At 38.8% G+C, this 23,146-nt stretch overlaps 1 protein-coding gene across 1 annotated transcript in view; it reads right to left on the minus strand.

Moving 5' to 3' along the window:
- Positions 1-377: 377 nt before the first annotated feature.
- LOC133629949 (ATP-binding cassette sub-family C member 12-like) overlaps positions 378-23,146 on the minus strand; it is a 62,921-nt gene continuing 40,152 nt past the window's right edge. The window contains exons 18-31 of the mRNA XM_062021093.1: positions 22,767-22,820; positions 22,574-22,669; positions 22,369-22,472; positions 19,819-20,001; positions 16,102-16,328; positions 15,895-16,032; positions 14,644-14,833; positions 14,113-14,202; positions 13,861-14,050; positions 13,637-13,796; positions 13,497-13,575; positions 11,666-11,779; positions 1,090-1,254; positions 378-997 (exon numbers count right to left, since the gene is read on the minus strand). Of these exons, the coding sequence (XP_061877077.1) occupies positions 893-997; positions 1,090-1,254; positions 11,666-11,779; positions 13,497-13,575; positions 13,637-13,796; positions 13,861-14,050; positions 14,113-14,202; positions 14,644-14,833; positions 15,895-16,032; positions 16,102-16,328; positions 19,819-20,001; positions 22,369-22,472; positions 22,574-22,669; positions 22,767-22,820 (1,895 nt within the window). The 3' untranslated portion in view covers positions 378-892. The remainder of the gene's footprint in view (positions 998-1,089; positions 1,255-11,665; positions 11,780-13,496; positions 13,576-13,636; positions 13,797-13,860; positions 14,051-14,112; positions 14,203-14,643; positions 14,834-15,894; positions 16,033-16,101; positions 16,329-19,818; positions 20,002-22,368; positions 22,473-22,573; positions 22,670-22,766; positions 22,821-23,146) is intronic.

Raw genomic sequence — 23,146 nt, forward strand, 5'->3', positions numbered from 1 at the left:
TTGACAAAAAAACATGAAAAAAATGATTAAAACTTAAAATCGACACGTAGATCTGAAGTTGATCTAAAAACTTAATCATTCAAAATAAAAATAAAAATTAATTATTATTCATTACTAAATTAATTATTATTATTAATTAATAAACTACTTTTAGACAAAAATGACGTGTAACAAAAAAAAATTAAAAAAGGAAAAACATTTATAATCCACAGATAGATCTGAAGTTGATCTAGGAACTTAATAGTTGAAAATAAAAAATACAATTATTAATTATTATCATTAATCATTACATTATGTATTATTATTATCATTAATAAACTATTTTTTGACAAAAAAAACATGAAAAAAATGATTACAACTTAAAGACTTAAGCGTTGAAAAGAATAAAAATATACATATTAAGACTTATCACACTTACTTTTATGAGTGGGGCCCTTTTGGATCTCCAAACATTTTAGTGGGATTTTTTTTTTTTAAACGGTCATTGCTCAAAAATAATAATAAATACAAATCAATATCGTGTATGAATTATTGACATATTAGAGGTTCCAATTACATTTTTTGTATTTTTAGATTGCATATTTTGTGTGTTTGCCATAAAAAAAACAACAAGGTTTTAAGAAAAAACATTAAAAAACAACAACAATAAAGCAACTTTATATCGTAAACCTGACGTTTATCTAGAGATTAAAGTGTTGAATCAAATATATATTTATATTTATAAATAAATGACTTATTTTGAACATTTTAAAAAAGTACATATATTGTATTGCTTTTGAAAATGACAAATATGAAAATGATTGTGGCCCTCAGTGGAAAAAGTTTGGACACCCCTGCACTAGCACCGCCCACTGTCCCTAATGTTGTGTCCAGGTCAAAGTGCAGGTGCAGGTCAAAGTGCGTGTGATTGGCTGCCAGAGTTTGCGGCCGCCAGCAGTGAAGAGAAGAGAGAGTCTGGCCTTCTGGACAGAACATCTGGACTGTCCAACTCTGCCACCTGGAGCACGTGTGGCAGCATCAGTGTACTGCAGCGTGTGTGTGTGTGTGTGTGTGTGTGTGTGTGTGTGTGTGTGTGTGTGTGTGTGTCACCTTGCCGTGCTCCATGACCAGGATGCGGTGTGCCTGCATGACAGTGTGGATGCGGTGTGCGATGGTGAGCACCGTGCAGTCCCTGAAGGCATCACTGATGGTGGTCTGGATCAGAGCGTCCGTCTGAGCGTCGATGGAAGCTGTGGCCTCGTCCAGGAGGATGATCTGGAGGGAGGGCAAAGGTCACGTGGGGGGTGGTAATGATCTGGAGGGAGGGCAAAGGTCACATGGGGGGTTGGTAATGATCTGGAGGGAGGGCAAAGGTCACGTGGGGGGTGGTAATGATCTGCAGGGAGGGCAAAGGTCACGTGGGGGGGTGGTAATGATCTGCGGGGAGGGCAAAGGTCACGTGGGGGGGTGGTAATGATCTGCGGGGAGGGCAAAGGTCACGTGGGGGGGTGGTAATGATCTGCGGGGAGGGCAAAGGTCACGTGGGGGGTGGTAATGATCTGGAGGGAAGGCAAAGGTCACGTGGGGGGTGGTACACGTTGAGGACTGGAGGGAACTCAACTTGGACTAAGAACATGTCACACACACACTCATATATATATATATGTCATCATCAACTATTATGGGATGTCATCATCAACTATTATGGGATGTCATCATCAACTATTATGGGACGTCAACATCAACTATTATGGGATGTCATCATCACTATTATGGGATGTCAACATCAACTATTATGTGATGTCATCATCAACTATTATGGGATGTCATCATCAACTATTATGGGATGTCATCATCAACTATTATGGGATGTCAACATCAACTATTATGGGATGTCAACATCAACTATTATGGGATGTCAACATCAACTATTATGGGATGTCAACATCAACTATTATGGGATGTCAACATCAACTATTATGGGATGTCAACATCAACTATTATGGGATGTCAACATCAACTATTATGTGATGTCAACATCAACTATTATGGGATGTCAACATCAACTATTATGGGATGTCAACATCAACTATTATGGGACGTCAATGTCAACTATTATGGGACGTCAACATCAACTATTATGGGACGTCAACATCAACTATTATGGGATGTCAACATCAACTATTATGGGATGTCAACATCAACTATTATGGGATGTCAACATCAACTATTATGGGATGTCAACATCAACTATTATGGGATGTCAACATCAACTATTATGGGACGTCAACATCAACTATTATGGGATGTCATCATCAACTATTATGGGATGTCATCATCAACTATTATGGGATGTCATCATCAACTATTATGGGATGTCAACATCAACTATTATGGGATGTCAACATCAACTATTATGGGATGTCAACATCAACTATTATGTGATGTCAACATCAACTATTATGGGATGTCAACATCAACTATTATGGGATGTCAACATCAACTATTATGGGACGTCAATGTCAACTATTATGGGACGTCAACATCAACTATTATGGGACGTCAACATCAACTATTATGGGATGTCAACATCAACTATTATGGGATGTCAACATCAACTATTATGGGATGTCAACATCAACTATTATGGGATGTCAACATCAACTATTATGTGATGTCATCATCAACTATTATGGGATGTCATCATCAACTATTATGGGATGTCATCATCAACTATTATGGGATGTCAACATCAACTATTATGGGATGTCAACATCAACTATTATGGGATGTCAACATCAACTATTATGGGATGTCAACATCAACTATTATGGGATGTCAACATCAACTATTATGGGATGTCAACATCAACTATTATGGGATGTCAACATCAACTATTATGTGATGTCAACATCAACTATTATGGGATGTCAACATCAACTATTATGGGATGTCAACATCAACTATTATGGGACGTCAATGTCAACTATTATGGGACGTCAACATCAACTATTATGGGACGTCAACATCAACTATTATGGGATGTCAACATCAACTATTATGGGATGTCAACATCAACTATTATGGGATGTCAACATCAACTATTATGGGATGTCAACATCAACTATTATGGGATGTCAACATCAACTATTATGGGACGTCAACATCAACTATTATGGGATGTCATCATCAACTATTATGGGATGTCAACATCAACTATTATGTGATGTCAACATCAACTATTATGGGATGTCAACATAAACTATTATGGGATGTCAACATCAACTATTATGGGATGTCAACGTCAACTATCATGGAATGTCAACATCAACTATTATGGGATGTCAACATCAACTATTATGGGATGTCAACGTCAACTATTATGGGACGTCAACGTCAACTATTATGGGATGTCAACATAAACTATTATGGGACGTCAACATCAACTATTATGGGATGTCAACATCAACTATTATGGGATGTCAACGTCAACTATCATGGAATGTCAACATCAACTATTATGGGATGTCAACATCAACTATTATGGGATGTCAACATCAACTATTATGGGATGTCAACATCAACTATTATGGGATGTCAACATCAACTATTATGGGATGTCAACATCAACTATTATGTGATGTCAACATCAACTATTATGGGATGTCAACATCAACTATTATGGGATGTCACCATCAACTATTATGGGATGTCAACATCAACTATTATGGGATGTCAACATCAACTATTATGGGATGTCAACATCAACTATTATGGGATGTCAACATCAACTATTATGGGATGTCAACATCAACTATTATGGGATGTCAACATCAACTATTATGTGATGTCAACATCAACTATTATGGGATGTCAACATCAACTATTATGGGATGTCAACATCAACTATTATGGGATGTCAACATCAACTATTATGGGATGTCAACATCAACTATTATGGGATGTCAACATCAACTATTATGGGATGTCAACATCAACTATTATGTGATGTCAACATCAACTATTATGGGATGTCAACATCAACTATTATGGGATGTCAACATCAACTATTATGGGACGTCAATGTCAACTATTATGGGACGTCAACATCAACTATTATGGGACGTCAACATCAACTATTATGGGATGTCAACATCAACTATTATGGGATGTCAACATCAACTATTATGGGATGTCAACATCAACTATTATGGGATGTCAACATCAACTATTATGGGATGTCAACATCAACTATTATGGGACGTCAACATCAACTATTATGGGATGTCATCATCAACTATTATGGGATGTCAACATCAACTATTATGTGATGTCAACATCAACTATTATGGGATGTCAACATAAACTATTATGGGATGTCAACATCAACTATTATGGGATGTCAACGTCAACTATCATGGAATGTCAACATCAACTATTATGGGATGTCAACATCAACTATTATGGGATGTCAACGTCAACTATTATGGGACGTCAACGTCAACTATTATGGGATGTCAACATAAACTATTATGGGACGTCAACATCAACTATTATGGGATGTCAACATCAACTATTATGGGATGTCAACGTCAACTATCATGGAATGTCAACATCAACTATTATGGGATGTCAACATCAACTATTATGGGATGTCAACGTCAACTATTATGGGATGTCAACATCAACTATTATGGGACGTCAACATAAACTATTATGGGATGTCAACATCAACTATTATGGGATGTCAACATCAACTATTATGGGACGTCAACATAAACTATTATGGGATGTCAACATCAACTATTATGGGATGTCAACATCAACTATTATGGGATGTCAACATCAACTATTATGGGATGTCAACATCAACTATTATGTGATGTCAACATCAACTATTATGGGATGTCAACATCAACTATTATGGGATGTCAACATCAACTATTATGGGACGTCAATGTCAACTATTATGGGACGTCAACATCAACTATTATGGGACGTCAACATCAACTATTATGGGATGTCAACATCAACTATTATGGGATGTCAACATCAACTATTATGGGATGTCAACATCAACTATTATGGGATGTCAACATCAACTATTATGGGATGTCAACATCAACTATTATGGGACGTCAACATCAACTATTATGGGATGTCATCATCAACTATTATGGGATGTCAACATCAACTATTATGTGATGTCAACATCAACTATTATGGGATGTCAACATAAACTATTATGGGATGTCAACATCAACTATTATGGGATGTCAACGTCAACTATCATGGAATGTCAACATCAACTATTATGGGATGTCAACATCAACTATTATGGGATGTCAACGTCAACTATTATGGGACGTCAACGTCAACTATTATGGGATGTCAACATAAACTATTATGGGACGTCAACATCAACTATTATGGGATGTCAACATCAACTATTATGGGATGTCAACGTCAACTATCATGGAATGTCAACATCAACTATTATGGGATGTCAACATCAACTATTATGGGATGTCAACATCAACTATTATGGGATGTCAACATCAACTATTATGGGATGTCAACATCAACTATTATGGGATGTCAACATCAACTATTATGTGATGTCAACATCAACTATTATGGGATGTCAACATCAACTATTATGGGATGTCACCATCAACTATTATGGGATGTCAACATCAACTATTATGGGATGTCAACATCAACTATTATGGGATGTCAACATCAACTATTATGGGATGTCAACATCAACTATTATGGGATGTCAACATCAACTATTATGGGATGTCAACATCAACTATTATGTGATGTCAACATCAACTATTATGGGATGTCAACATAAACTATTATGGGATGTCAACATCAACTATTATGGGATGTCAACATCAACTATTATGGGATGTCAACATCAACTATTATGGGATGTCAACATCAACTATTATGGGATGTCAACATCAACTATTATGTGATGTCAACATCAACTATTATGGGATGTCAACATCAACTATTATGGGATGTCAACATCAACTATTATGGGACGTCAATGTCAACTATTATGGGACGTCAACATCAACTATTATGGGACGTCAACATCAACTATTATGGGATGTCAACATCAACTATTATGGGATGTCAACATCAACTATTATGGGATGTCAACATCAACTATTATGGGATGTCAACATCAACTATTATGGGATGTCAACATCAACTATTATGGGACGTCAACATCAACTATTATGGGATGTCATCATCAACTATTATGGGATGTCAACATCAACTATTATGTGATGTCAACATCAACTATTATGGGATGTCAACATAAACTATTATGGGATGTCAACATCAACTATTATGGGATGTCAACGTCAACTATCATGGAATGTCAACATCAACTATTATGGGATGTCAACATCAACTATTATGGGATGTCAACGTCAACTATTATGGGACGTCAACGTCAACTATTATGGGATGTCAACATAAACTATTATGGGACGTCAACATCAACTATTATGGGATGTCAACATCAACTATTATGGGATGTCAACGTCAACTATCATGGAATGTCAACATCAACTATTATGGGATGTCAACATCAACTATTATGGGATGTCAACGTCAACTATTATGGGATGTCAACATCAACTATTATGGGACGTCAACATAAACTATTATGGGATGTCAACATCAACTATTATGGGATGTCAACATCAACTATTATGGGATGTCAACGTCAACTATCATGGAATGTCAACATCAACTATTATGGGATGTCAACATCAACTATTATGGGATGTCAACGTCAACTATTATGGGATGTCAACGTCAACTATTATGGGATGTCAACGTCAACTATTATGGGACGTAAACATCAACTATTATGGGATGTCAACGTGAACTATTATGGGATGTCAACGTCAACTATTATGGGATGTCAACGTCAACTATTATGGGATGTCAACGTCAACTATTATGGGATGTCAACATCAACTATTATGGGATGTCAACGTCAACTATTATGGGACGTCAACGTCAACTATTATGGGACGTCAACGTCAACTATTATGGGATGTCAACGTCAACTATTATGGGATGTCAACGTCAACTATTATGGGATGTCAACGTCAACTATTATGGGATGTCAACATCAACTATTATGGGATGTCAACATCAACTATAATGGGACGTCAACATCAACTATTATGGGATGCCAACGTCAACTATTATGTGATGTCAACATCAACTATTATGGGATGTCACCATCAACTATTATGTGATGTCAACATCAACTATTATGGGATGTCACCATCAACTATTATGGGATGTCAACATCAACTATTATGGAATGTCAACGTCAACTATTATGGGACGTAAACATCAACTATTATGGGATGTCAACGTGAACTATTATGGGATGTCAACGTCAACTATTATGGGATGTCAACGTCAACTATTATGGGATGTCAACGTCAACTATTATGGGATGTCAACATCAACTATTATGGGATGTCAACATCAACTATTATGGGATGTCAACATCAACTATTATGGGACGTCAATGTCAACTATTATGGGACGTCAACATCAACTATTATGGGACGTCAACATCAACTATTATGGGATGTCATCATCAACTATTATGGGATGTCAACATCAACTATTATGTGATGTCAACATCAACTATTATGGGATGTCAACATCAACTATTATGGGATGTCAACATCAACTATTATGGGACGTCAATGTCAACTATTATGGGACGTCAACATCAACTATTATGGGACGTCAACATCAACTATTATGGGATGTCAACATCAACTATTATGGGATGTCAACATCAACTATTATGGGATGTCAACATCAACTATTATGGGACGTCAACATCAACTATTATGGGATGTCATCATCAACTATTATGGGATGTCAACATCAACTATTATGTGATGTCAACATCAACTATTATGGGATGTCAACATCAACTATTATGGGATGTCAACATCAACTATTATGGGATGTCAACGTCAACTATCATGGAATGTCAACATCAACTATTATGGGATGTCAACATCAACTATTATGGGATGTCAACGTCAACTATTATGGGACGTCAACGTCAACTATTATGGGATGTCAACATAAACTATTATGGGACGTCAACATCAACTATTATGGGATGTCAACATCAACTATTATGGGATGTCAACGTCAACTATCATGGAATGTCAACATCAACTATTATGGGATGTCAACATCAACTATTATGGGATGTCAACGTCAACTATTATGGGATGTCAACATCAACTATTATGGGACGTCAACATAAACTATTATGGGATGTCAACATCAACTATTATGGGATGTCAACATCAACTATTATGGGATGTCAACGTCAACTATCATGGAATGTCAACATCAACTATTATGGGATGTCAACATCAACTATTATGGGATGTCAACGTCAACTATTATGGGATGTCAACGTCAACTATTATGGGATGTCAACGTCAACTATTATGGGACGTAAACATCAACTATTATGGGATGTCAACGTGAACTATTATGGGATGTCAACGTCAACTATTATGGGATGTCAACGTCAACTATTATGGGATGTCAACGTCAACTATTATGGGATGTCAACATCAACTATTATGGGATGTCAACGTCAACTATTATGGGACGTCAACGTCAACTATTATGGGACGTCAACGTCAACTATTATGGGATGTCAACGTCAACTATTATGGGATGTCAACGTCAACTATTATGGGATGTCAACATCAACTATTATGGGATGTCAACATCAACTATAATGGGACGTCAACATCAACTATTATGGGATGCCAACGTCAACTATTATGTGATGTCAACATCAACTATTATGGGATGTCACCATCAACTATTATGTGATGTCAACATCAACTATTATGGGATGTCACCATCAACTATTATGGGATGTCAACATCAACTATTATGGGACGTAAACATCAACTATTATGGGATGTCAACGTGAACTATTATGTGATGTCAACATCAACTATTATGGGATGTCACCATCAACTATTATGGGATGTCAACATCAACTATTATGGGACGTAAACATCAACTATTATGGGATGTCAACGTGAACTATTATGGAATGTCAACGTCAACTATTATGGGACGTAAACATCAACTATTATGGGATGTCAACGTGAACTATTATGGGATGTCAACGTCAACTATTATGGGATGTCAACGTCAACTATTATGGGATGTCAACGTCAACTATTATGGGATGTCAACATCAACTATTATGGGATGTCAACGTCAACTATTATGGGACGTCAACGTCAACTATTATGGGACGTCAACGTCAACTATTATGGGATGTCAACGTCAACTATTATGGAATGTCAACATCAACTATTATGGGATGTCAACATCAACTATTATGGGATGTCAACGTCAACTATTATGGGATGTCAACATCAACTATTATGGGACGTCAACGTCAACTATCATGGAATGTCAACATCAACTATTATGGGATGTCAACATCAACTATTATGGGATGTCAACGTCAACTATTATGGGATGTCAACATCAACTATTATGGGACGTCAACATAAACTATTATGGGATGTCAACATAAACTATTATGGGATGTCAACATCAACTATTATGGGATGTCAACGTCAACTATCATGGAATGTCAACATCAACTATTATGGGATGTCAACATCAACTATTATGGGATGTCAACGTCAACTATTATGGGATGTCAACGTCAACTATTATGGGATGTCAACGTCAACTATTATGGGACGTAAACATCAACTATTATGGGATGTCAACGTGAACTATTATGGGATGTCAACGTCAACTATTATGGGATGTCAACGTCAACTATTATGGGATGTCAACGTCAACTATTATGGGATGTCAACATCAACTATTATGGGATGTCAACGTCAACTATTATGGGACGTCAACGTCAACTATTATGGGACGTCAACGTCAACTATTATGGGATGTCAACGTCAACTATTATGGGATGTCAACGTCAACTATTATGGGATGTCAACGTCAACTATTATGGGATGTCAACATCAACTATTATGGGATGTCAACATCAACTATAATGGGACGTCAACATCAACTATTATGGGATGCCAACGTCAACTATTATGTGATGTCAACATCAACTATTATGGGATGTCTCCATCAACTATTATGTGATGTCAACATCAACTATTATGGGATGTCACCATCAACTATTATGGGATGTCAACATCAACTATTATGGAATGTCAACGTCAACTATTATGGGACGTAAACATCAACTATTATGGGATGTCAACGTGAACTATTATGGGATGTCAACGTCAACTATTATGGGATGTCAACGTCAACTATTATGGGATGTCAACGTCAACTATTATGGGATGTCAACATCAACTATTATGGGACGTCAACGTCAACTATTATGGGATGTCAACGTCAACTATTATGGGATGTCAACGTCAACTATTATGGGATGTCAACGTCAACTATTATGGGATGTCAACATCAACTATTATGGGATGTCAACATCAACTATAATGGGACGTCAACATCAACTATTATGGGATGCCAACGTCAACTATTATGTGATGTCAACATCAACTATTATGGGATGTCACCATCAACTATTATGTGATGTCAACATCAACTATTATGGGATGTCACCATCAACTATTATGGGATGTCAACATCAACTATTATGGAATGTCAACGTCAACTATTATGGGATGTCAACATCAACTATTATGGGATGTCAACGTCAACTATTATGGGACGTCAACGTCAACTATTATGGGACGTCAACGTCAACTATTATGGGACGTCAACGTCAACTATTATGGGATGTCAACGTCAACTATTATGGGATGTCAACGTCAACTATTATGGGATGTCAACGTCAACTATTATGGGATGTCAACATCAACTATTATGGGATGTCAACATCAACTATAATGGGACGTCAACATCAACTATTATGGGATGCCAACGTCAACTATTATGTGATGTCAACATCAACTATTATGGGATGTCACCATCAACTATTATGTGATGTCAACATCAACTATTATGGGATGTCACCATCAACTATTATGGGATGTCAACATCAACTATTATGGAATGTCAACATCAACTATTATGGGATGTCAACATCAACTATTATGGGATGTCAACATCAACTATTATGTGATGTCAACGTCAACTATTATGGGATGTCAACGTCAACTATTATGGGATGCCAACATCAACTATTATGGGATGTCAACATCAACTATTATGGGATGTCAACATCAACTATTATGGGATGTCAACGTCAACTATTATGGGATGTCAACATCAACTATTATGGGATGTCAACGTCAACTATTATGGGATGTCAACATCAACTATTTATTTATACATCCATCTGTCTGTCTATCTATCCAGCCACACATCCACTATCATCCATTGACTTTTGTTTATCTGACCATCCATTCAAGCATCCATCCACTATCATCTGTCATCCATCCACTATCATCCAGCCATTATATTCTATCATCCATCCATCCATCCACTATCCTGCATGCATGAGCACGGCCACTCTACCAACCGAGCTATACCGCCCCAAGTTCCGGCGTGGTACCTTGGAGTTGCGCAACAGTGCTCGGGCCATGCACATCAACTGTCGCTCGCCCACTGAGAAGTTCTCCCCGTTCTCACACACCTGCGCCTCAAGCTGTCCGTCCAGTCTGGAGATCTGTGCACACAAACCACAGACAGACTTCAAGGCAACTTTTCTTACCTCCTGTTACCTTTCTTCTGTGTTTGGGGGTCGCAATAAGTGCCGGAAATGAGAAATCAAAGGCAAGGCGGAGATGTTTATAAAATAAACCCCCACATCTGTGGTCCCCTCCAAGGTTTCTCATTGTTCCCATCAGGTTGAAGTTTTTCTTGCGAGTCGTTGTGGCTTGTGCAGCCCTTTGAGACATTTGTGATTAATGGCTATATAAGTCAACTTTGATTGATAATTGTGTTTATTTATTTATTTTATGTATTTATTCTCTTTATTTCTGTATTTATTATTGTTTTATTTATGCGTACATTATCAATGTATTTTATTATTTTTAAAGGTATTTAATTATTTTTATGTTTTAATGATATATTTTATGTGCTTATTATAATTTTTGGAATTATTGAATGCATTTATGTACTTTAAATTTGTTTATTTTTTATGTTTAACGTTTTAGTCATTTATAATTTGTTTTACTCACTAAATAAGTGGGCGGTTTAGCTCGGTTGGTAGAGCGGCCGTGCCATCAACCTGAGGGTTGCAGGTTCGATCCCCGCTTCCGCCATCCTAGTCACTGCCGTTGTGTCCTTGGGCAAGACACTTTACCCACCTGCTCCTAGTGCCACCCACACTGGTTTAAATGTAACTTAGATATTGGGTTTTCACTATGTAAAGCGCTTTGAGTCACTAGAGAAAAGCGCTATATAAATATAATTCACTAATTCACAAATAACTTCTTTTTGTAATTGTATTTATTTTTTAAATTTATATTGTTATGTATTTGTTTTTTTATACCGCTATTTATTATTGTTTTATTCATTTTTATTTTATTTATTTATTTTTTTTTTTTTTTTTTTTACATTTTAATAACAACAATATTTTATTATTATTTTATGTTTAACGATATATTTTATTCATTTGTTATTTGAATTTATGATAATTTTCTGAATGAATTAATTAGTACATTTTTGTATTCTAATTAAAAATGTATTTGGCAACGTTTTTTTTAAATTAATTTTTAATTGTTTGTATTTTATTTGTTTGACTCACGAAATACTTTATTTTTGTAAGCATATTTATGTATTTTTGTGTTTATATAGTTATGTATTTGTTTTCTCTATATCTCTATTTATTATTGTTTCATTCATTTTTATTTTATTTATGTATTTTTTTTTTTTTAAATTTCAATACAAACTTTAAATTTTTATGTTCAACTCTATAATTCTTTATTTATTATTTAAATTTATTATTATAATTTTCAAAATTAATTAATTAGTACATTTTTGTATTCTAATTAAACATTTATTTGGTAATGTTTTTTTTAATTCATTTTTAATTGTTTGTATTTTATTTGTTTGACTCACGAAATAAGACCCCAAAAGGGACAAGCGGTAGAAAATGTATTCATTTTTTAAATTTTAACAAAAACTTTAAATTTTTTATGTTTAACTGTATAATTTCTTTATTTATTATTATAATTTTCTGAATTAATTAATTAGTACATTAAAAAAGGAAAAACAATTTTTATTTGTTAATGTTTTTTTTAAAATCAATTTTAATTGTTTGTACTTGATTTGTTTGCAACTTTTCATGTTTGATACGTTTCCTTTCTTCTCTAAGAGCCTCTGCAACACGCCATGGTGTATTTCTCACCGTCCAGTCATGTGATGCGGCCATGACTCACCATATCCTTCATGTAGGTCCTCTCCAGGGCCGTCCACAGGTCCTGGTCGCTGCGCGTGCCGAAGGGGTCCAGGTTGTACCTGCGGGCGCACGCGGGCGGTCAGCTGGCGCTCACAAACCAAGATGTCCGCCGCAGCTGACCTGACGGTGCCGATGAAGAGCACGGGGTCCTGAGGGATGATGGACAGTTTGCTGCGCAGATCCTGCAGGCCCACGTGGGAGATGTCCACTCCGTCGATCAGGATGCGTCCTGCTGCCGGCTCCACCAGCCTGAACAGGGACACGCCTAAGGAGGACTTCCCTGCAGCAACAAGCACGGAGGACATGTCGGAGCTTCCCAGGGACACCGCGGTCTCGGACCTCACCAGAACCCGTCCTTCCCACGATGCCCAGCTTCTCTCCGGCTCGCACCAGGAAGTCCAGCCCGTGGAGGACGACGGGCGTGTTGTGCCGGTACCTCATCTGGTAGTCCTGGAAGGAGATGGCCCCGTTCTTGGGCCAGTCCCCCGGGACCTCAGAGTCCTGGAGGTGTCTGGGGGCCTCGGACGTACAACCCTGCACACACCAGACTGCTCAGACCCTGACATCCACCACTGGAAGGTCCCACCCATCCTGACCGTGATGTACTCCTGCAGACGCTCCACAGAGTTGAACCTGGCCTCCACCTCCGTGGCCTGCCTCACCACGTACTGCAGCATGCCCGTCAGCTGCAAACACACCATGCCCGTCAGCCGCAAACACACCAGGGAGCTCATCCTCCTACCTGGATGGTGTAGGACAGGGCCAGGCCCTTCAAGGCGGGACTGATGTGCTCCTACCTGGATGGTGTAGGACAGGGCCAGGCCCTTCAAGGTGGGACTGATGTGCTCCTACCTGGATGGTGTAGGACAGGGCCAGGCCCTTCAAGGTGGGACTGATGTGCTCCTACCTGGATGGTGTAGGACAGGGCCAGGCCCTTCAAGGCGGGACTGATGTGCTCCTACCTGGATGGTGTAGGACAGGGCCAGGCCCTTCAAGGTGGGACTGATGTGCTCCTACCTGGATGGTGTAGGACAGGGCCAGGCCCTTCAAGGCGGGACTGATGTGCTCCTACCTGGATGGTGTAGGACAGGGCCAGGCCCTTCAAGGTGGGACTGATGTGCTCCTACCTGGATGGTGTAGGACAGGGCCAGGCCCTTCAAGGCGGGACTGATGTGCTCATTGCTGGTGAGGACGGCGAAGAGCGAGACCAGCAGGGTGAGGGATGCCGCCATGACGTCCAGCCTGAAGGCCAGCCAGCGCGTCCCCGAGATGAAGAGCAGGAAGTGGTTGGAGTTGATGTCGTTGAGGGACTTGAAGCTGCCACAGCGGGAAGGAAGCAAGAAGACACATCTTGTCATGAAATCATCAGCAGCAGCAGCAGCAATACACCTTCTTCTTCTTCTTTGTGGACTCATTCAAACACCATGACATCATCACTTTTACTTCACCATGACATCATCACTTTTACTTCACCATGACATCATCACTTTTACTTCATCATGACACCATCACTTTTACTTCATCATGACATTCTCACTTTTACTTCACCATGACATCACTTTTACTTCACCATGACATCATCACTTTTACTTCACAATGACATCATCACGTTTACTTCACCACGACATCACTTTTACTTCATCATGACATCATCACTTGTACGTGATCATGACATCATCACTTTTACTTCACCATGACATTCTCACTTTTACTTCACCTGCACATCATGACATCATCACTCTTTAATTCACCTGCACGTCATGACATCATCACTCTTTACTTCACCTGCACACCATGACATCATCACTCTTCACTTCACCTGCACGTCATGACATCATCACTTTTACTTCACCTGCACACCATGACATCATCACTCTTTACTGCACCTGCACACCATGACATCATCACTCTTTACTTCACCTGCACACCATGACATCATCACTCTTCACTTCACCTGCACACCATGACACCATCACTCTTACTTCACCTGCACACCATGACATCATCACTCTTACTTCACCTGCACATCATCACTCTTACTTCACCTGCACACCATGACACCATCACTTTTACTTCACCTGCACAAACTGCAAGCGTGGAGCACACATGTCAAGTTAACTTTCAGTTTCGATCTCCATCAAGGCAACCTAGGTGGACGCTATGGACAATTTGGAAGATGCGTTCAAGGTACCCTGAAGCTGCCACCAATGAGTAGAGGATGCAGAGCTAAATTGGACTAAATCGCAAACTGGACAACATCTCGGAGACGCCGTCGGCTCTGCATAGCGAAGTACGATGAACGTGAAGACCAGAAAAGTTGACATGTATTTTCGCTCGCTCGTTAGAGAGAACTCCTTCCCTGGCGTGTGATTTCTTACAGCTGGACGTGCTTGTCCCTCATGGCGAAGGCGTGGATGGTGCTGAGGCCCTGCAGGGTGGAGGTGGTGAGGGAGATGCACGGCGAGCGGCTGACGTTCTCCATCTTCTTCATCTGGCGAATGCTCTTCTGGGAGATGCTGCGAGAGCGGCGAGGAACATGTCAGAGCGTTTTCCCCGCCCCGGCACGGGCACGGCGGGCGACTGACAAGAGCATGAGGGCGAACAGGAGCCCCATGACCGCCACGGCGAGCAGCATGGCGGGGAAGACGGTGGAGACGACGACCACGGTGCAGGCCACCAGCAGGGCGAACTGCAGGAAGGGGTCCATGTGGAGCGGCAGCACGCTGTCCACCTCGTCCTGGTCCTTGGAGAAGCGGTTGAGGACGCGGCCCGTGGGTGTGGTGTCGAAGAAGCTCATGGGGCTGGCCATGATCTGGAAAGTAGGCGGAGTCTGAGTTAGCATGTCACACCAACCATCCATGCACGTAAACTGATACTTTTTTCCTACGCTTTAAACCCTGCGGCTTATAAAACGGTGCGGTTAATTTGCCGTGATGCTAATAGTTTAAAACAACAACAACAAGCAAAGACACTGAAAAGGTGTGTAATTGATTGTGCCGTGGCGCCCTCTTCTGGACGAGTTCGCTCCATTTAGTGCCGTTCCGTCTTCTGGCCATCCATGGCGTTTCTACTCGTGTGGATTCTCCATTCGCACCAACCATCCATGCACGTCAACTGATACTTTTTTCCTACGCTTTACACCCTGCGACTTATAAAACGGTGCGGCTAATTTGCCGTGATGCTAATAGTTTACAACAACAACGACAAGCAAAGACACTGAAAAGGTGTGTAAATGATTGTGCCGTGGCGCCATCTTCTGGACGAGTTCGCTCCATTTAGTGCCGTTCCGTCTTCTAGCCGTCCATGGCGTTTCTACTCGTGTGAATTCTCCATTCACACCAACCATCCATGCACGTAAACTGATACTTTTTTCCTACGCTTTAAACCCTGCGGCTTATAAAACGGTGCGGTTAATTTGCCGTGATGCTAATAGTTTAAAACAACAACAACAAGCAAAGACACTGAAAAGGTGTGTAATTGATTGTGCCGTGGCGCCCTCTTCTGGACGAGTTCGCTCCATTTAGTGCCGTTCCGTCTTCTGGCCATCCATGGCGTTTCTACTCGTGTGGATTCTCCATTCGCACCAACCATCCATGCACGTCAACTGATACTTTTTTCCTACGCTTTACACCCTGCGACTTATAAAACGGTGCGGCTAATTTGCCGTGATGCTAATAGTTTACAACAACAACGACAAGCAAAGACACTGAAAAGGTGTGTAAATGATTGTGCCGTGGCGCCATCTTCTGGACGAGTTCGCTCCATTTAGTGCCGTTCCGTCTTCTAGCCGTCCATGGCGTTTCTACTCGTGTGAATTCTCCATTCACACCAACCATCCATGCACGTAAACTGATACTTTTTTCCTACGCTTTAAACCCTGCGGCTTATAAAACGGTGCGGTTAATTTGCCGTGATGCTAATAGTTTAAAACAACAACAACAAGCAAAGACACTGAAAAGGTGTGTAATTGATTGTGCCGTGGCGCCATCTGCTGGACGAGTTCGCTCCATTTAGTGCCGTTCCGTCTTCTAGCCGTCCATGGCGTTTCTACTCGTGTGGATTCTCCATTCACACCAACCATCCATGCACGTAAACTGATACTTTTTTCCTACGCTTTAAACCCTGCGGCTTATAAAACGGTGCGGCTAATTTGCCGTGATGCTAACAGTTTAAAACAACAACAACAAGCAAAGACACTGAAAAGGTGTGTAATTGATTGTGCCGTGGCGCCATCTGCTGGACGAGTTCGCTCCATTTAGTGCCGTTCCGTCTTCTGGCCGTCCATGGCGTTTCTACTCGTGTGGATTCTCCATTCACACCAACCATCCATGCACGTAAACTGATACTTTTTTCCTACGCTTTAAACCCTGCGGCTTATAAAACGGTGCGGCTAATTTGCCGTGATGCTAATAGTTTAAAACAACAACAACAACAACAAGCAAAGACACTGAAAAGGTGTGCAATTGATTGTGCCGTGGCGCCATCTTCTGGACGAGTTCGCTCCATTTAGTGCCGTTCCGTCTTCTGGCCGTCCATGGCGTTTCTACTCGTGTGGATTCTCCATTCGTCACTCCGAGCCACGTTTTTAAGTTTTACAATACAACTACAACCATTCTTACTTACTAAAGCGTCCCGTGTGTCTGTGGAACGCTCTCCCTGACCACCTGAGGGCACCACAGACTGTGGATGCTTTTAAAAAAGGCTTAAAAGCCCTTCTTTTTTTTAAAAAAATCATTTTTTTTTAGATATATGCATACTGCTCAATATAAAGTGCTATTTTACAAATAAAATCTATTATTATTATTATGTTTGATGTCCGTAGGAGTGTTTTCATGCATATTTGAACATGCTATCGTATATTAGCGAAGATGCTAACACGGTTTCGAGTGTCCGAGTTGGTATTATTAACTTACAATTTGCGTTCTTTTTGCATTGTTTCACTTTCACAAACTTCTCCGTAAATTCACCAAAACGTCACCGTGGATTTATTGTCTTCTGTTAAGCTGATTGGAGAGCTAGCTTGCGCAAGCTAGCAGGTCCATGACCATGACTTCTGTTTTGTTTGATCAACCATTTTACTGCCTTGTCACAGACACCCTTTGGAAACAATTAAGGTATGTAAATAAATATTTACAGTACATTTATGTGTAAATAACTAATTTCACAGCCTCATGACTTCTGTTTTGTTTGATCGGCCGTTTTACTGCCTTGCTACAGACACCCTTTGGAAACAATTAAGGTATGTAAATAAACATTTACAGTACATTTATGTGTAAATAACTCATTTCACAACCTCATGACTTCTGTTTTGTTTGATCGGCCGTTTTACTGCCTTGTCGCAGACACCCTTTGGAAACAATTAAGGTATGTAAATAAATATTTACAGTACATTTATGTGTAAATAACTCATTTCACAGCCTCATGACTTCTGTTTTGTTTGATCGGCCGTTTTACTGCCTTGCTACAGACACCCTTTGGAAACAATTAAGGTAATGTAAATAAATATTTACGAACATTTATGTGTAAATAACTCATTTTACAACCTCATGACTTCTGTTTTGTTAGAGTGGCCGTTTTACTGCCTTGTCACAGACACCCTTTGGAAACAATTAAGGTATGTAAATAAATATTTAAGAACATTTATGTGTAAATAACTAATTTCACAACCTCATGACTTCTGTTTTGTTTGATCGGCCGTTTTACTGCCCTGTTACAGATACCCTTTGGAAACAATTAAGGTATGTAAATAAATATTTACAGAACATTTTTGTGTAAATAACTAATTTCACAACCTCGTGACTTCTGTTTTGTTAGAGTGGCCGTTTTACTGCCTTGTCGCAGACACCCTTTGGAAACAATTAAGGTATGTAAATAAATATTTACAGTACATTTATGTGTAAATAACTCATATCACAACCTATATATCTGCGACTTATGGTCTGGCGCGGCTAATATATGGGAAAATAAATAGTGGGCGGGGCTTATAAAGCAGTGCGCTCTGTAGTCCGAATAACAACAGTATTATTTTCTCCGGTTTGAATGGCGCCGTGAAGTACCGAGTGCGGGAGAGAGAGTGGAGAAGAATGCGCACACAGGCCAAGTTAACTTTCAGTTTCGATCCTTGCCAGGCAAGACGGAGAAAAAGCACGAGAGGCGGGCGACCATTTTAGCGATAGCGCCGTACTTTCGCCGGTGTCGCTATTGTTCGTACTTCCTCCTTCTGCGGGATGAACGGCCAATCAGCTGTCATAATTCCAGAAGGTCTTAGAATTATGGGGATGTGGGCGGAGTCTCGACGGTACCTTCTTCAACATGGTGTCGTGGAAGGTGCAGGCGGCGTTCAAGGTGACGCGCGTGTAGATGAAGCACTTGACGAGGGCCAGCGTCACCATGACGACCACCATCATGCCGTAGACCAGCTGGTAGAAGTGCAGGTCCGGGTTCTTGGAGATGTCTCCCCGGTCTGATGTGGTCTTGTTGTCGGACTGCAAAGCACAGCTGATGAGAGGTTTGGGACCTGATCTACTAGAAGACCCTCCTGTTTCTGTAATATTGATATGTTTTCTCCTAAAATTATTACTTTTTTTATGTAAAATGATTACTTTTTAATGCAAAGTGTTATATAAAATTCTGACTTTTATCACAATATTGCCAATTTTTTTGGGGTTCTTGTGAAATAGTGTCATTTTTGTAGTCAAATTACGACTTTTGTCATCATTTTGCCAGGTAAAATTTCCGATTGTTATTATAAGGTCGCCGACATTTTGAAGTTTTCTTATAAAATTCGGACTTTTCTCGAGTAAAATTATGACTTTTTTCATAAAATTTTAAGCTTTTCTTGTAAAATTGGGAACAATCTCTCATATTCTTTCTGTAATATTGCCATATTTTCTCCTAAAATTATTACTTTTTTTTATGTAAAATTATTACTTTTTAATGCAAAGTGGTATATAAAATTCTGACTTTTATCACAATATTGCCAATTTTTTTGTGGTTCTTGTGAAATAGTGACATTTTTATAGTCAAATTACGACTTTTGTCATCATTTTGCCAGGTAAAATTTCCGATTATTATTATAACGTCGCCGACATTTTGAAGTTTTCTTACAAAATTCGGACTTTTGTCGAGTAAAATTATGACTTTTTTCATAAAATTTTAAGCTTTTCTTGTAAGATTGCGACTGTTATTGAGTAAAATTCCAACTTTTATCATAACATTGCACAAATGCTCAGTTTTTCTTGTAAAATTTGGACTTGCGTTGAGTAAAATGACAACTTTTATTATAAAACTGCCAAAATTCTAAGTTTTTCTTGTGGAAATTCCAACTCATTTTTCACAACAAGCTTTTTTATATGTGCATAGTATGTATATATTATTAATGTTGTAAATACACTTCTTTATACATCTAGAAAGGCTGATCCTAAACAGGGAGGCATTTTCCGGAGGTCTCAAGAAGGTAACAAACACAAGAGAGTGTGCGTGTGTGTGTGTGTGTGTTCTTGTATTTCTACCCTTCTTGAGACATGAACAAGGAAAAGTATACAACATATGAAATAACAAGTGTGCGTAAGAAATGGAAATGCGTCCCCTTTGGCCAAAATTAATTAAACAAAATAAATAAATATGTATATAGAGACATACTGTAGTAACTTGAAGTAAATAATGAAAATTAAAAACCAATTACATACAAAAATTAACTAAAAGCAGTCTTTTTTTTTTTTTTTTTACAATGTGTCGACTTTTCTTATAAAATTGTGAACAATCTCTCATATTCTTTCTGTTTCTGTAATATTGTCATATTTTCTCGTAAAATTATTACTTTTTTTATGTAAAATTATTACTTTTTAATGCAAAGTGGTATATAAAATTCTGACTTTTATCACAATATTGCCAATTTTTTTGTGGTCCTTGTGAAATAGTGTCATTTTTATAGTCAAATTACGACTTTTGTCTTAATTTCCCAGATAAAATTTCCGATTATTATTATAACGTCGCCAACATTTTGAAGTTTTCTTATAAAATTCGGACTTTTCTCGAGTAAAATTATGACTTTTTTCATAAAATTTCAAGCTTTTCTTGTAAAATTGGGAACAATCTCTCATATTCTTTCTGTTTCTGTAATATTGCAATATTTTCTCGTAAAATTATTACTTTTTTTTATGTAAAATTATTACTTTTGAATGCAAAGTGGTATATAAAATTCTGACTTTTATCACAATATTGCCAATTTTTTTGTGGTTCTTGTGAAATAGTGACATTTTTATAGTCAAATTACGACTTGTCATCATTTTGCCGGGTAAAATTTCCGATTGTTATAATAACGTCGCCGACATTTTGAAGTTTTCTTATAAAATTCGGACTTTTCTCGAGTAAAATTATGACTTTTGTCTTAATTTCCCAGATAAAATTTCCGATTATTATTATAACGTCGCCAACATTTTGAAGTTTTCTTATAAAATTCGGACTTTTCTCGAGTAAAATTATGACTTTTTTCATAAAATTTCAAGCTTTTCTTGTAAAATTGGGAACAATCTCTCATATTCTTTCTGTTTCTGTAATATTTCCATATTTTATCATAAAATTATTACTTTTTTTATGTAAAATGATTACTTTTTAATGCAAAGTGGTATATAAAATTCTGACTTTTATCACAATATTGCCAATTTTTTTGTGGTTCTTGTGAAATAGTGACATTTTTATAGTAAAATTACGACTTTTGTCATCATTTTGCCGGGTAAAATTTCCGATTATTATTATAATGTTGAAGTTTGAAGAAGGTAACAAATACAAGAATGTGTGTGTGTGTGTGTGTGTGTGTGTGTGTGTGTGTGTCTGTGTGTGTGTCCTCTCACCCCGTCCCCTTGGCCCAGCCAGTAACTGAGCCACCAGTTGCAGAAGGCTGTAGACCCGATCATCAGAACCACGTTCAGGAAGGTGAGAAAAGTGATGATGTAACCTGCACAAATGGACGGCAAACATCTTGAGTGTGTGTGTGTGTGTGTGTGTGTGTGTGCGTGTGTGTGTGTGTGTGTGTGTGTGCACGTGTGTGTCTCTTACCCCCCGCCGCCTTGCAGTAACTGCGGTATGTTCTCCAGGAGACGGCCCCTTCTGAGGAGGTCTCCTGGCAGACCAGCTGGTCAGCATCCTCAGCTGCTGTGGAGACAAGGTGGTCATGTGACCCAGGGAGGAGACCAGGTGGTCATGTGACCCAGGAAGGAAAGTGAAAGTAGAGGGAGGAGTCAGGACTGACATTTAGTGTTGGTGACAACAGCTGCCGCCACGTCTTCGTCCGCCATGTCAAAGGCTGTGAGGAAGGGCAGACATGTTAGTGGTTATCCTGCAGGAAAGGATCATATTCACAGCAGGGGTGTCCAAAGTGTGGCCCCTGGGGGCCATTTGTGGCACGAAGCTCTTTTTTTGTTCTTAAAAAAAGAAAAAAAAAAGATAAGAAAGTGGAATAAAGGGCAAAGAGGTGAAATGTAACGAGACAAAGTTGCAATGTTGACTCTAATAATGTTTTTTTTTATTTAATTAAAAAATTAAAAAATAAAATTAAATATATATATATAATTTTTTAAATTTTTTAGACATGTATCTCGTGTGCACCAGAAACTATCTGGTGCGCACGAG

This window comes from Entelurus aequoreus, linkage group LG02 (genome assembly GCF_033978785.1).
Source record: "Entelurus aequoreus isolate RoL-2023_Sb linkage group LG02, RoL_Eaeq_v1.1, whole genome shotgun sequence".
NCBI classification, from domain to species: domain Eukaryota; kingdom Metazoa; phylum Chordata; class Actinopteri; order Syngnathiformes; family Syngnathidae; genus Entelurus; species Entelurus aequoreus.